We start from the raw sequence: 15,651 nt of genomic DNA on the forward strand, positions 1-15,651 counted from the left end.
TACAGCATGGCTGTAGGTACACTACAGTAAACTGATACAGAGGCTTTACAGCATGGCTGTAGGTACACTACAGTAAACTGATACAGAGGCTTTACAGCATGGCTGTAGGTACACTACAGTAAACTGATACAGAGGCTTTACAGCATGGCTGTAGGTACACTACAGTAAACTGATACAGAGGCTTTACAGCATGGCTGTAGGTACACTACAGTAAACTGATACAGAGGCTTTACAGCATGGCTGTAGGTACACTACAGTAAACTGATACAGAGGCTTTACAGCATGGCTGTAGGCACACTACAGTAAACTGATACAGAGCTCTGGGTCCTCGCATTGTATATTGAATCGGAAGCAAAACAAACTAGCATTAGGGTCAAGGACAGCTAGAAAATGTAGACTCACTGGCAAAAAAGTTAAATGAAAGGAAAGCAAACCATTCCATTTTCTTCCTCATAACAGGGTCAAAGGTTTCTAGTTTCTACATTTCTTTTTGAAAAGCAGTGCAACTTAAATGCACCTCCTATACTCATTTGGAAAAGTTAAACTTGTTATCATGCAGATAATTCCATTAGAGGTCCTTTGAACGTTTGATATCAATTTGAATAACCTCCAAAGGGCTATTGAGGAGCAGAGTGAGATTGTAATCTTCAAATGGCCTTGAGTGCCAAAGGAGGAAAAAAACAAATGAAGCATCACAGAAGTAGATGTACGTATCAAAAGAAGGTAATGTAAGTGTTTTCAAATAACTATCTTTCCCTTATTGAAACACAAGCCCTCATGCTTTTGTGCTCTCTTAGACCCCAATGATGACCTTGAAAGGCTGAATGTTGGAAGTGTTGGCAGAGTTGGGATCAACTCTATTTCAATTGTTAGAAGCTTTCTCTATTTTTCCCTTTCCCGTTCCCTCCCCCATCTCCTTCCCTCTCTCTCTCCCCCAGACCTCTGCCCCATCCTCTCTCGCACGCTCTCTCTATCTCCCCACCCCCCACTCGCTCGCTCGCTCTCCCCCCCCACCTGCTCGCTCTCCCCACCCACCACGCTCCCCCCACCCACCATGCTACCCCCCCACCCACCATGCTCCCCCCCACCCACTCTCTTTCCCCCCCACCCATCTCCCTCTTTTGGAGCACCCACCATCCTCATCGGTCAGCACGCCTACATTCGTGCTCTGCTTGATGCCCTCTGGGTTCCTCAGCACCAGCTTGACACTGACATTGGTGTAGGGTGACAGGTTCCGGATGGTGTGCTGCGGAGCCACACTCAGCGTGTCGTAGCACACCTCCTCCCGGGTCTCCTCCTTGCCGCCGGCCCGGTAGCGGTACTGAACAGTCAGGTTGTAGCTGTGGCAGCGGGTCACGTTGTAGCCGAAGGGCTCCCAGCGCACTGTGATCTGCTTGGACTTGATGTCCACCACCTCCAGTCTTCGGGGACCGTGCATGGGGTCTTTAAAGAAGGGGACAGGAGGGGAAAAGTTAGTCAATCATAAAGATAACATCAACACTAATTTATTGCAGCCTGTGTCAAACATGGAGATTATTAAACGTATTTAAAAGATTTTTACCATTATTTTAATATAGCTTTTTGTTATCTAAAAGCTAGGAATGTTGGCAAGCATCAAAAACAACATCCCAATCCTCCTACCTACTCATCCTTTACCTGCTGTGGCACTGTGTAACCACCTAGTCTCCCCGCTCTGACTGGGAATGGTAATGGTCCCACCACTGATCCTTGGGGTACCCCACTCTGACAGGAAATAGGACATGTTCCCAACACTTCTGTCCAGACAGCCACCCCAGGCCCTCTAGAACCCATCAGGTCTAATAAGAGAGCCATGGTTCCTGCTCTATCTGATCTCTACTCTCTCCCATGTTAAGTGAAGGCAGCCACACACAGCACTGTAATAGGATACATTTCCATCCTGGGTTCAATTGGCAGTCCATCTCTGTGGAATTTAGCGCTCTAACACTTAAGAGTTACATGAGCCATGCTGCTCTCGGACCACGGGAGCCACCAGATAGGCAATTTGGCAAGCCCGGGTGGACTCTGATAAGGAGACCAAGTTCCAATTGAAGCTGGATGGAAACCATGAGTGGGCAAAACCCATTCAATTGTACTTGTATAATCCTCTCCATGTCCACCGACTCTGTGACAAAGATTAGGTCAGAGACAAAACCTGTGTGGTTTAATGCCATGGCAACAAAGACAGAAAAGGAGATGCCAAGTGGTTTAACATTGTTCATTTCTCTTTCTGCTGACATTGAGAGGACATCTTGAAAAAACATGCAGCTCATGGACAGGACTCTATTTTGTCCTGGGTTTATATGAATATCCAAGTATCTAAGTATCTAAGTATAGAGTCCATTTTTTAAATTTGTATTTCTATTCGGAGCACGAGGGAGCCGAGATTAAAATAAAGGGGCTGGGAGCACCTTTTAATCAGCAGTCTTGTAATAAAGTTCTCAGGGAAGGCGTTTTACAGGCAGAAATCAGATTCTGACAAGCCAGTCACTCGCACTCCTTAGATTTATGGCATTAATCACTAAAATCAGAACCTTCCGCACTTCCAGAAAGGTCTCTGAAGTCATCAACTTTTAACTTCAGCTGAATTGAGAAGTGCAGCCAACTACATGCATCACAGAGATGATCAGACAAAAGAGATGGATGAAAGGATATCTAACAGCACTCTTACTCTATTTTTACACTTCCTTTTGCAGTTTTGCGCAACATCCCAAAGGAGTAAGACCTTTCTGATTACGACAGACTAATCCACTAATCTCCTATCGTCTGTTATGTAGATTTTGATCAATCAAATATTGTCCAAGGCTTAGATTCCACCATAGTAATCCCACATTTGGCTGGATATTTTCATTTATCTTCAATCATGTCCCGTTTCCACTAAACAAAAGTAGGATATAGGGAGGATGAGGAGTATTTTCCAAGAATACAGACATAAGCTAGCAGATAACCTCTCTATTCAATTTCCTAAACACAGGATCAGAGCGCTGTGTTGTGGAAATGTGTGAAGGTGATATACCGTGAGAGGAAAGCAAGGTCACACTCACTGTTATGGGGAGAAAGAAGACTATGGCTGACCTCCCACCTAGAGCCACTCCAAATGAGGAATGTCAAGAGAAGAAGGGGAGAAACGCTATACCACCGGCTTAGTAGTGCAAGCGTGTGTGAGGAGGACACGTGTGCAAGTCAGAATCAAACCCTGCGTTCATCTTTCGTGTTGTTCAACATTAGCTTGTGGGCCAAAGCGTGCTCATTACAACGCAATACTAAGTGTAAGATTAAAGCACAAATCAATGCTTCATTGAAATACCTCTTAATATCACTGAGTACCCTGCAAGGCTCAACCCTTTGTTCTACGAAATCAAAGATGTAGATTTCAAGAGGACAGGGATGTCTTTGTATTCGAGAGCAGCATTGTGGGAGAAAAAAGGAGAAGGGGGGGCGAAAATTGCCACACAAAAGACACATCCTCTCTTCTTTCCTCGACTGTTGATGCGATTGAGAGAGCTTGAGAGCTTCTGTGGGCTGAACTAAAAGCTTCTTTGGCGCGTGGCTGCATCTATCACACAACAAACTCCCGGTGCTGAAAAAAATGGGGGACAGTTGCGGTGCAGGTGTGGGACTTGAAAATGCCAACAGTGTATTTTCTGTTCCCTCTAGTCTTTGATGCATATCCAAAGGGCCTGTGAGTGGTCTCGGAAGAGCAGGCTAGCATGTCTCTGGTGATGACAGTCGGGTTACATTGGTCTGTGGCTCTTTGGTTTAGGTACTGTTGAGTACAGGCAGCCAGCCTGATAATGCAAGGACAGAGATGGACACTGTTGGCCATTCATAACTCCCCTCAGTTGATCAGGAAGACAATTGTCCTCCAATATACTCAAAATATATATTAATAGGAAGTGCTGGTGGAATTGTGCCAGATATCTCCATTTCACCTCATAAGCACAATAGTTTCAATGCACTATTCAGTTGACATCACATGAACATAGCTGATGACAAAGCACCATCTATCATCTGTGATTCCATGGTCTACTCACCTACACAGCATTCACTCACCTAACCCCACTTGGCTCTTAAAAGCTAGGATTGAGGATAGGTACCTCTCGCTAAACCACAGTTTTCAAGTCTCCAGTGCACTTTCCCATTGTACTCGTACGACTGTGCAATCCAGAGCCCATTGTGTGTAACATTGTCACCGTTCTACACGGTAATCACTGGCTTAACTGACAGGGAGCTCAGCTGGATAGTAGGCCTGAGGAGTCTTCCACTGCACATCTAGTCTTCTTCACTTTTCAGGAGCTGCAGCTTAAGTGTCCGCCGATGCTGCGAGACATTCAAAGTAATCCAGAGGAGGGGAGAGCACAATGGCAATCGCAGAAGAGTGCTTACTGTTTCCTTTATGTGTTGATTGCGAATAGAAAAACATAACTTTGAATACTTGAAAGCATAATTGGAGCACTTCGGCATAATTCCACTGAAAATGTCCCAATGGAAAGCCGGAGAGCAAAAACATTTTTGGGGTCAAAAGTTCCTTTTCAAAAGGATAATAATAATGAATAATGATGAATTAGATAAGGGTAAAAACCCTGGTGACAGAGGTGTAGGATGAAACCTACATCAGAACAACAATTCCAATCAGGAAACAGAAGAGGAGACAAAAATGTTTCTCTCTCTCCACAGCCCATGAAATGTTACCGCTGTGAATGAGGCATGAGTATGTGAGAGGCAGAGGGAAAGAAAAGGGGCGAGAGAGAGAGAGAACTACACTACATGACCAAAAGTATGTGGACACCTACTCATCGAACATCTCATTCCAAAATCATGAGTTGGTCCCCCCTCATTAACACAGAGTTGGTCCCCCCTTTGCTGCTATAACACCCACCACTCTTCTGGGAAGGCTTTCCACTAGATGTTGGAACATTGATGCGGGGACTTGCTTCCATTCAGCCACAAGAGCATTAGTGAGATCGGGCACCGACGTTAGGCGATTAGGCCTGTAGCTCACAGTCGGCATTCCAATTCATCCCAAAGGTTTCCGATGGGGTAGAGGTCAGGGCTCTGTGCAGGCCAGTCAAGTTATTCCACACCGATCTCGACAAACCATTTCTGTATGGACCTCGTTTTGTGCACGGGGCATTGTCATGCTGAAACAGGAAAGGGGCTTCCCCAACCTGTTGCCACAAAATTTGAAGCACAGAATTCTCTAGAATGCCATTGTATGCTGTAGCATTAATATACTCAGCAAAAAAAAGAAAGGTCCCTTTTCAGGACCCTGTCTTCAAAGATAATTAGTAAAAATCCAAATAACTTAACAGACCTTCATTGTAAAGGGTTTAAACACTGTTTCCCATGCTTGTTCAATGAACCATAAACAATTAATGAACAAGCACCTGTGGAACGGTCGTTAAGACACTAACAGCTCAATTGCCTACCTTCTGTAAGGTCACAGTTATGAAAAAACTTAAGAAACTAAAAGAGGCCTTTCTACTGCCCAGGGTCCCTGCTCATGTGCGTGAATGTGCCTTAGGCATGCTGCAAGGAGGCATGAGGACTGCAGATGTGGCCAGGGCAATAAATTGCAATGTCCGTACTGTGAGACGCTACAGGGAGATGGGACGGACAGCTAATCGTCCTTGCAGTGGCAGACCACGTGTAACAACACCTGCACAGGAACGGTACAGCCGAACATCACACCTGCGGGACAGGTACAGGATGGCAACAACAACTGCCCGAGGTACTCCAGGAACGCACAATCCCTCCATCAGTGCTTAGAATGTCCGCTGAGAGAGGCTGGACTGAGGGCTTGTAGGCCTGTTGTAAGGCAGGTCCTCACCAGACATCACAGGCAACAACGTTGCCTATGGGCACAAACCCATCGTCGCTGGACCACAGGACTGGCAAAAAGTGCTCTTCACTGACGAGTCGCAGTTTTGTCTCACCAGGGTTGATGGTTGGATTCGCGTTTATCGTCGAAGGGCTTCGCATTTATCGTCGAAGGAATGAGCGTTACACCGAGGCCTGTACACTGGAGCGGGATCAATTTGGAGGTGGAGGGTCCGTCATGGTCTGGGGCGGTGTGTCACAGCATCTTCGGACTAAGCTTGTTGTCTTTGCAGGCAATCTCAACGCTGTGCGTTACAGGGAAGACATCCTCCTCCCTCATGTGGTACCCTTCCTGCAGGCTCATTCTGACATGACCATCCAGCATGGCAATGCCACCAGCCATACTGCTCATTCTGTGCGGGATTTCCTGCAAGACAGTAATGCCAGTGTTCTGCCATGGCCATCGAAGAGCCCGGATCTCAATCCCATTGAGGACGTCTGGGACCTGTTGGATCGGAGGGTGAAGGCTAGGGCCATTCCCCCCAGAAATGTCAGGGAACTTGCAGATTTCTTGGTAGAAGAGTGGGGTAACATATCGCAGCAAGAACTGGCACATCTGGTGCAGTATATGAGGAGGAGATGCACGGCAGTACTTAATGCAGCTGGTGGCCACACCAGATACTGACTGTTACTTTTTGTTCAGGGACACATTATTCAATTTCTGTTAGTCACATGTCTGTGGAACTTGTTCAGTTTATGTCTCAGTTGTTGAATCTTATGTTCATACAAATAATTACACATGTCCCTTCACTGGAACTAAGGGGTCTAGCCCAAACCATTATTCCTCCTCCACCAAACTTTACAGTTAGCACTGCATTGGGGCAGGTAGTGTTCTCCTGGCATCCGCCAAACCCAGATTCGTTCGTCGGACTGCCAGATGATGAAGTGTGAATCATCACTCCAGAGAACACGTTTCCACTGCTCCACAGTCCAATAGTGGCCAGCTTTATACCACTCCAGCCGACGCTTGGCATTGCGCATGGTGATCTTAGGCTTGTGTGCGGCTGCTCGGCCATCGAAACCCAGCTCCCGAACAAACAGTTCTTGTGCTGACGTTGCTTCCAGAGGCAGTTTGGAACTCGGTAGTGAGTGTTGCAACTGAGGACAGGCGATTTTTTACGTGCAACGCACAACAGCAGTCCTATTCTGTGAGCTTGTGTGGCCTACCACTTCACTGCTGAGCAATTGTTGCTCCTAGACGTTTCCACTTCACAATAACAGCACTTACAGTTGACCGGGGCAGCTCTGGCAGGGCAGAAATTTGACAAACTGACTTGTTGGAAAGTTAGCATCCTATGACGGTGCCATGTTGAAAGTCACTGAGCTATTCAGTATGGGCCATTCTCCTGGCAATGTTTGTCTATGGTGATTGCATGGCTGTGTGCTCAATTTTATAAACCAGTCATCAACGGGTGTGGCTGAAATAGCTGAATCCACTCATTTGAAGGGGTGTCCACATACTTTTGTATATATAGTGTACCTTCAACAGGAGTTAGGGAAGTCTGGGGCCTTTTATAAAGAAAACACAGCCATCTAATCTGTGAGCAACCTTTTCAAAACCCTGGGGAGTGCTCAAAAACTGACAGCAGATCAAAGGGGGGAGTGATGGGGAGTGTTTAGAGGAGCAGTGCAATTACTGGATGGCTATCAACAGGAGCCCATTCACAGCTGATGTACAAATACTGTACAGTTCAGTCATGGCCAAAAGTTTTGAGAATGACACAAATATTAATTTTCACAAAGTCTGCTGCCTCCGTTTGTATGATGGCAATTTGCATATACTCCAGAATGTTATGAAGAGTGATCAGATGAATTGCAAAGTCCCTCTTTGCCATGCAAATGAACTGAATCCCACTCAAAAAAATTCCACTACATTTCAGCCCTGCCACAAAAGGACCAGCTGACGACATGTCAGTGATTCTCTCAACACAGGTGTGAGTGTTGACGAGGACAAGGCTGGAGATCACTCTGTCATGCTGACTGAGTTTGAATAACAGACTGGAAGCTTCAAAAGGAGGGTGGCGCTTGGATTCATTGTTCTTCTTCTGTCAACCATGGTTACCTGCAAGGAAACACGTGCAGTCATCATTGCTTTGCACAAAAAGGACTTCACAGGCAAGAATATTGCTGCCAGTAAGATTGCACCTAAATCAACCATTTATCGGATCATCAAGAACTTCAAAGAGAGTGGTTCAATTGTTGTGAAGAAGGCTTCAGGGCGCCAAGAAAGTCCAGCAAGTGCCAGGAACGTCTCCTAAAGTTGATTCAGCTGTGGGATGGGGGCACCACCAGTACAGAGCTTGCTCAGGAATGGCAGCAGGCAGGTGTGAGTGCATCTGCACGCACAGTGAGGCGAAGACTTTTGGAGGATGGCCTGGTGTCAAGAAGGGCAGCAAAGAAGCCACTTCTCTCCAGGAAAAACATCAGGGACAGACTGATATTCTGCAAAAGGTACAGGGATTGGACTGCTGAAGACTGGGGTAAAGTCATTTTCTCTGATGAATCCCCTTTCCGATTGTTTGGGGCATCCGGAAAAAAGCTTGTCCGGAGAAGACAAGGTGAGCGCTACCATCAGTCCTGTGTCATGCCAACAGTAAAGCATCCTGAGACCATTCATGTGTGGGGTTTCTTCTCAGCCAAGGGAATGGGCTCACTCACAATTTTGCCTAAGAACACAGCCATGAATAAAGAATGGTACCAACACATCCTCCAAGAGCAACTTCTTCCAACCATACAGGAACAGTTTGGTGACGAACAATGCCTTTTCCAGCATGATGGAGCACCTTGCCATAAGACAAAAGTGATAACTAGGTGGCTCGGGGAACAAAACATTGATATTTTGGGTCCATGGCCAGGAAACTCCCCAGACCTGAATCCCATTGAGAACTTGTGGTCAATCCTCAAGAGGCAAGTAGACAAACAAAAACCCACACATTCTGACAAACTCCAAGCATTGATTATACAAGAATGGGCTGCCATCAGTCAGGATGTGGCCCAGAAGTTAATTGACAGCAAGCCAGGGCGGATTGCAGAGGTCTGGAAAAAGAAGGGTCAACACTGCAAATATTGACTATTTGCATCAACTTCATGTAATTCTCAATAAAAGCCTTTGACACTTATGAAATGCTTGTAATTATACTTCAGTGTTCCATAGTAACATCTGACAAAAATATCTAAAGACACTGCGGCAGCAGACTTTGTGAAAATGTATATTTGTCTCATTCTCAAAACGACTGTATATGCTATACCATAACCGTACCACTGAATCCTACTCAAAGAGCAAGGAGGGAGAATGAGAGAGAGAGAGAGAGAGAGAGAGAGAGAGAGTGTGTGTAGGTAAAAAGAGAGCGAATTTGAGAGAAAAGAGAGCAGAAGAAGTATTGAAAGAGCCAAGAGGAAGAAAGAGTGAGAAAAAGAGCGTGATAGAAAGACAGATAAATATAGAGTTTGCCAAGAAAGAGAAAGAGAGATAGATAGGCGAGCAAGGGAGTTGTGACAGTAAACAGCCCACAGGGCCTCTTACCCCTTTCCACCCATCAATCAATAACTCCAGCATTCCAGATACCTGGGAATTCATTCCCAGTCAAAGGGAGCGGTGTTGTGTACACTTCACTTATGTCCTGACCACAGCAGTAATTCCGTCCCTTTCCAATTCCCCGAGCATCGAACAGACAGCGGTAAAACAATAATTAATGAATGCCCTATAGGATGACTCCTGACCCCAGCATGGAGGAGGAAGAGAAAGAGAGCGTCTCTATTAAAACCCAGAAAAGAGGGGGTCTATAATTGGCCATTTAGAGTGAGGTCAACATCTCAACCACACAGAGGAGACACTGGCGGCTGCACACAGTAGCTCCTATCAGGCAGTGTACAAAGCAGTAGGGTCTGCATGGCCTAACTTAACTTGGATATGCTATCAGCAGAAAATGACTTCAAAACTAAGCATGTCACACCTTGCTATGACAAATATGAGGACAGAGATGACTGAATTAATATATACACCTCTATCTATTCTATTGGGACAACCCACACACACACACGCACCATCTCAGTCAGAAGGAGCGCCTGCCACTGTGTGGGTGACAGCCCAAATCAGCTGACCTTCTGTTTACGATCCCTCTTTCCCTCCCTCCACCATATCATCTCCTCTTCAGAGTGTCCCTCTTCCCCCCCAAGGAGCCATTTGCCCTTCAGACTTCACAAGCACCTTCCTTTGCACAATGCACCCACCCGTCTGTCTGGCTGGATATCTGGAATACATTTTGAACACATTGATTTTCCCTCTTCCCACTACCTTGTAATTGATAGTGAGACAGTCAAAAGACTTAACAATCTTATCGATTAACCCGCGTTGCAGAAAAAAAACTCCCACCAGACAAATCACGGTTTATTTACGCAGGTAATCAGCTGCTGGAAGTAATGTGTGTGTGTGTGTGTGTGTGTGTGTGTGTGTGTGTAGAGGAGAAAGCAAAGAGATTATCAGGTCTAGGAGTGTATTGTGAGTTGCTGATAAAGCCGAGAGACAGTATAAAGTAGGGCTCATGCTGCTATGCGGTTGTTGGTGGGTAAACAAATAGCCCAGTGACCAGACTGCAGGCAGGGAGATAAGGGCTAAAACTCCATGGCCACCAATGAAATACGGAGACTGAGATCAAAGTCAAACAAACACGCACACAAACATGCGGACTCGCACCTGTTGTCACAAACTTTCATGAAGGAAGACACACATTGAAACGGACCAATACATGAAAGCATGTACTGGTCCACACAGGCAACCCCACACACCATCTGACCACTAGCGATAACTCTCTCTCGCTGTCGCTGTGTATATTGAACTACAGGCTCTTTTCTTCTTCAAGTCGCCTTCCATCGCAGTGAGAATGGTCCGGCTCAGTGTTATCAAGGCCAGACTTCAAATGATTAAAGTGAGGAACACGTGGCAGGGCCCACTGTAAATCCTCCAGATATGGCGTATGATAAAACCTGTGCTCGCTCAGGGAAACAGAAACTGATCAAAAGAAGTGAGAAATACATCCTTCCTGTGAAAAAAAAGCTGGCGCAATTTCCACAAAACAAATGCTATCTTCGGTCCTTCAAAGATGCACCCCGTTAAAAGGAAACAAAACTCAGAAACGAGTCAAAAAAAATCTCACGTCACCTCCTTGTCAAACGACTTCCACACATATCGCTCTCAGACAACAGGCCTAGGTCCTCCTTCCCTCCCTACCACCCCTCCCTCCTCTCTCCCCCCTACCATCTCCTGCTCTCCGCTGTCTCCTCCCCCCTCTATTTGTGGGGAGAACTATTGAGGTTGGGCTCGGTTGGTGAATACGTTTCTGGTTCGCTGAAAGTGTGGAGGAATTGCCGGCTGACCAGGCAGAAAAATCTAATTAGCCGGGTAGTGACATGCGTTCGCTACATTGGAAATTCACACCAGCCGTGCTGGAGGAGCGTGAGGAGAGGGGGGGGGGTCAGTTTCTCTGGTAGAGGGGAAATGTCATGACTGAGAGAGTGAGATCGAGAGAAATTAGGGTGAAATAGGGGAGGGGGAGAAGAGAGGGTCAGTGCGAGAATGGCTTGACATCTGTTGGGACATGAGTCTCCCTCTGGGGTAATTGAGACTGCTGGCAATGGCCGTGGAAAACGGGGATTCGAGTCTGCCTTAAACACGCAGACACACACTGCATCACACATGCAGGTTTACAGTAAGACAGGAGGTTATGGGAGAAAAACAAGTGGCAAGGAAGGGTGGTGGGAGAGTATTGAAGTGCAAACCGCTCTCAATGGATATTAAGTTACAAAGTTGTGTGCACATTTTTTCTTGAACACACCAACTTTTCCCTCAAAAATTCAATAACTGTATGCTTGAGTATGGCGGAAAGTGTGCCTGTGTGTGAGCGCATGCACATGTCTGTGTGTCTGAATAGGATTGGAGGTTTAAAGAACATCCATCCATCTCTTTCCCAGAGGGTACCAAGGTCCTCTTAACCATCCTCTCCAATCACCAGAGAACCAATCCATGCTCTCCTGCTCACGTAATAGCCAAATAGCTTGGAGAGCCCGAACACGACGAGCCTTCTTTGACACACCTGTCATAGAATTATACAAAATGGCGGGTCAGGGGCCAAGGTTGCTCGTCGGAGGAGAAGATGGATGAAGCCTATTACCCCGGCCTTAAACCTCCAGGTAGGGACATCTCTGAATGGCAGAGGGAGGGATGGATGGGGAGAGGAATGATGCTGCCAGAGGATTGATATTCATCGCATTTCAGGGTCGACAGGGGTGGGATTTTCGGCCTTACCCCCCACTTGTACCAGTATAATCAAATCATTTCAAAAGGTGCAATATGCAGAAATCACTCCACCATTTCCTGGTTGCTAAAATTCAAGTAGTTCGCCTAATTTCAGTTTATATGACAAAACAGAGCAAGTATAGTGTGGAGAATAATTGTCCCATATAAACCGCTGTGAAATATATTTACCATAACCAACAAAATAGTATTTTCAGCTGTTTGAAGCTGGTGTACAAATCCGAAAGCATTACAATTATTCAATTTTATAACAACAGTAAGGAATGTATAAAGTGTGTAAGCCAGAGAAAAACGTCTGTAGCGCAGCTGTAGCATAGCACAGAGTTAGCATGATGTAGCTAGCATAGTGTAGTGTAGCGTGGTGCATCGTTCTACCTAAGCTCCCTTCTGCTGTGGGCAGTGTTACGGAGCAGCAGCAGGCCTCTTGTGATGCACTAAGTGCTCTGGGAGGGAGAATAAAGGTATTAGTCCCGGATGAGAGGAAACAAATTGGCCGTGTCTGTGGCAGCCACGCTCCTACCCCGACACAGGGGTGTGTGTGGCTTAGTGTGTGTGAGCGAGCAAGAAAGGCAGCCAGTTCATCCTGCATGCAGACTCCAAAGCCTTGCATTAAATGACAGCCTCAATTCTCAGGCTCATCCTGGATTTTGCGTTAGAAGAACAATAGATAGAACGATAGAGTTGGTCCCACCTCCACTCTTCTGGGATGGCTTTCCACTAGATGTTGGAACATTGTTGCAGGGACTTACTTCCATTCAGCCACAAGAGCATTAGTGAGGTCGGGCACTGATGATGGGCGATTAGGTCTGGCTCGCAGTCGGCGTTCTAATTCATCACAAAGGTGTTCGATGGGATTGAGGTCGGGGCTCTGTGCAGGCCAGTCAAATTTTTACACACCAATCTCGACAAACTATATCTGTATTGAACTCGCTTAGTGCACGGGGGCATTGTCATGGTGAAACAGGAAAGGGCAAACTGTTGCTACAATGTTGAAAGCACAGAATCGTCTAGAATGTCATTGTATGCCACTTCACAGTTGGCAATATGCATTGGGGCAGGTAGCGTTCTCCTGGCATCCGCCAAACCCAGATTCGTCCGTCGGACTGCCAGATGGTGAAGCATGATTCATCACGCCAGAAAATGCGTTTCCACTGCTCCAGAGTCCAATGGCAGCGACCTTTACACCATTCCAGCCGACACTTGACATTGCGCATGGTGATCTTAGCCTTGTGTGCGGCTGCTCGGCCATCGAAACCCAGCTCCCGACAAACAGTTATTGTGCTGACGTCGCTTCCAGAGGCAGTTTGGAACTTGGCATTGAGTGTTACATTCAAGAACAGGATTTTTATTTTTTAGGAGCAACTCGGCGGCCCTATTCTGTGAGCTTGTGTGGCCTACCACTTTGCGGCTGAGCAGTTGTTGCTTCCACTTCACAATAACAGCACTTACAGTTGACTGGGCAGCTCTAGCAGGGCAGAAATTTGATGAACTGACTGACTTGTTGGAAAGGTGGCATCCTATAACGGTGCCACGTTGAAAGTCATTGAGCTCTTCAGTAAGGCCATTCTACTGCCAATGCTTGTCTACGGAGATTACATAGCTGTGTGCTCGATGTTATACACCTGTCAGCAATGGGTGTGGCTGAAATAGCTGAATCCACTCATTTGAAGGGGTGTCCACATACTTTTGTATATATAGTGTAGATCGATAGATAACTTGTAAACTTGTCTGGTTCTCCCCTTAGGAGGTCTTCATAGCTGTTCTGGTCCAGCACAGGGAGAGACAACACTGTTTGACTGACAGCCGTCCTCTTTTTCACACCCGGCGAGATGTGTGATACGCTGTCAGACCCCTGCACAGCCTAGCAGCACAGATTCTCACGGGTGCGTTCGAGCGTTCCGGAGACTAAACTCCGGCGCAGGCGAGCGGAGAGGGAGATGGCGAGATGTCACTGATTCTTCCCAGGGATACCAGAGACACAGAGGAACAGCTGTTGTCACTGAGACCAGTTGTCTGTGTGTGGTTGCGTGTGAGTGTGTACGGACTGCTTTAAAAAAAATAAAGGAGTTTAGTATCGACGACAACAACAGGAAGAGTGTTGTTCCGCTTGGAAGTGCGTTTCATGTTGGTGTACCTCCGTCCTGATCTCACTGTCACTCATCTCTACTACTGTGCTATTCACTTCAGAGTAGCTCGGCACACACACACACACACACATTTATTGTTTTTTGAAAACCCTTGTAAAAAGAGCGAGAGACAGAATGATTTCAACAGTATCAACACAGCCATCTGGGTAATGGCATCCGGCTTTCATCCTTATCAAAGCCCCGCTTCAGATCAGGTGGAAGCAGCCAATAATGACGGCTTTTTGACAACCGACAATCAAAACTCAATTACTCTCCGTGAGTGCTCTCCTGTATACCACTATCCATCCCCTCTTCTCCTCTCCCCCTGATCTTCCCCTATTCATAACGGTAGGAGGACACAGAGGCACATCTGCTACTAAAACCACCAATCCCATTTTGTACATACACCCCATGGTTTAGAGGTTCTATAACCGATATTGGTGGTTGTATTGAGGAGTGTGTGTGTGTGTGTGTGTGTGTGTGTGTGTGTGTGTGTGTGTGTGTGTGTGTGTGTGTGTGTGTGTGTGTGTGTGTGTGTGCATGGCTCCTCATCCATTGTAGTGAATGGCTTTATAGCGTCACCCTTGATGAAGTCAGAGTCACCATTACATTGGTGGTAAGCGCGAGAGCCTGGACGTGACACCTGCAGCTCATTAAAAGATGCAGACTGGGAGCCGAGGGAGGGGAAGTTTACAAATTACCAGATGAATATGTTGTGGAACACATCCTCTTCTTCCATCATTCCACTAGGGTCTGTCAGTGTAAGTCCATTTATTATTCATGTTATTACATGACATATTAACAACACCTCAATTAAGGAGACATCTCTCACCATCACACCGTGTCATCGCTAAAACAAGTTAAGACTTAGAAGGATTCAGCGCGTGTTATTGTTGAAATAAATGGCTTGTCCGAGTCTGTCAAATAAGGCAAAGCACACACCAGCTTCCAGACGTTTTCTGTCTTTCTGAATTAAGTGCCGCGACCACAGTGATGTGACGATGGTCTGACCACACACATGTAGAGACTGACGGGATGGAAGGATGGATGAATAGATGGCGGGAGGAGAAGTGTCAGCTCCATTCATCCTCTCTCCCTGACACGGCTCTGCAGAGCGAGACGAGACATGTTTCAAATCTGTTCTCATCAGGAAGAGGCCATGTTTCCTCTAAAGGTCAGACCCCTGGACTGGCAGAGCTGTGTGTGTGCGTGCCTTCATGTGCAACAACCTCTCCCTGAACGTCAGCAAGACAAAGGAGCTGATCGTGGACTACAGGAAACGGAGGCCCCCATCCACATGGATGGGGATGTAGGTCG

The 15,651-nt window shown here is 46.5% G+C and overlaps 1 protein-coding gene across 12 annotated transcripts in view; it reads right to left on the reverse strand.

Moving 5' to 3' along the window:
• Positions 1 to 15,651, reverse strand: part of LOC139367028 (receptor-type tyrosine-protein phosphatase mu-like) — a 296,813-nt gene that overhangs the window by 131,007 nt on the left and 150,155 nt on the right. For all 12 annotated transcript variants that reach the window (XM_071104931.1, XM_071104928.1, XM_071104927.1 and 9 more), the window contains exon 8: positions 1,135 to 1,443. In XM_071104931.1, the coding sequence (XP_070961032.1) occupies positions 1,135 to 1,443 (309 nt within the window). The remainder of the gene's footprint in view (positions 1 to 1,134; positions 1,444 to 15,651) is intronic.

This window comes from Oncorhynchus clarkii, chromosome 15 (assembly GCF_045791955.1).
Source record: "Oncorhynchus clarkii lewisi isolate Uvic-CL-2024 chromosome 15, UVic_Ocla_1.0, whole genome shotgun sequence".
Lineage (NCBI taxonomy): Eukaryota > Metazoa > Chordata > Actinopteri > Salmoniformes > Salmonidae > Oncorhynchus > Oncorhynchus clarkii.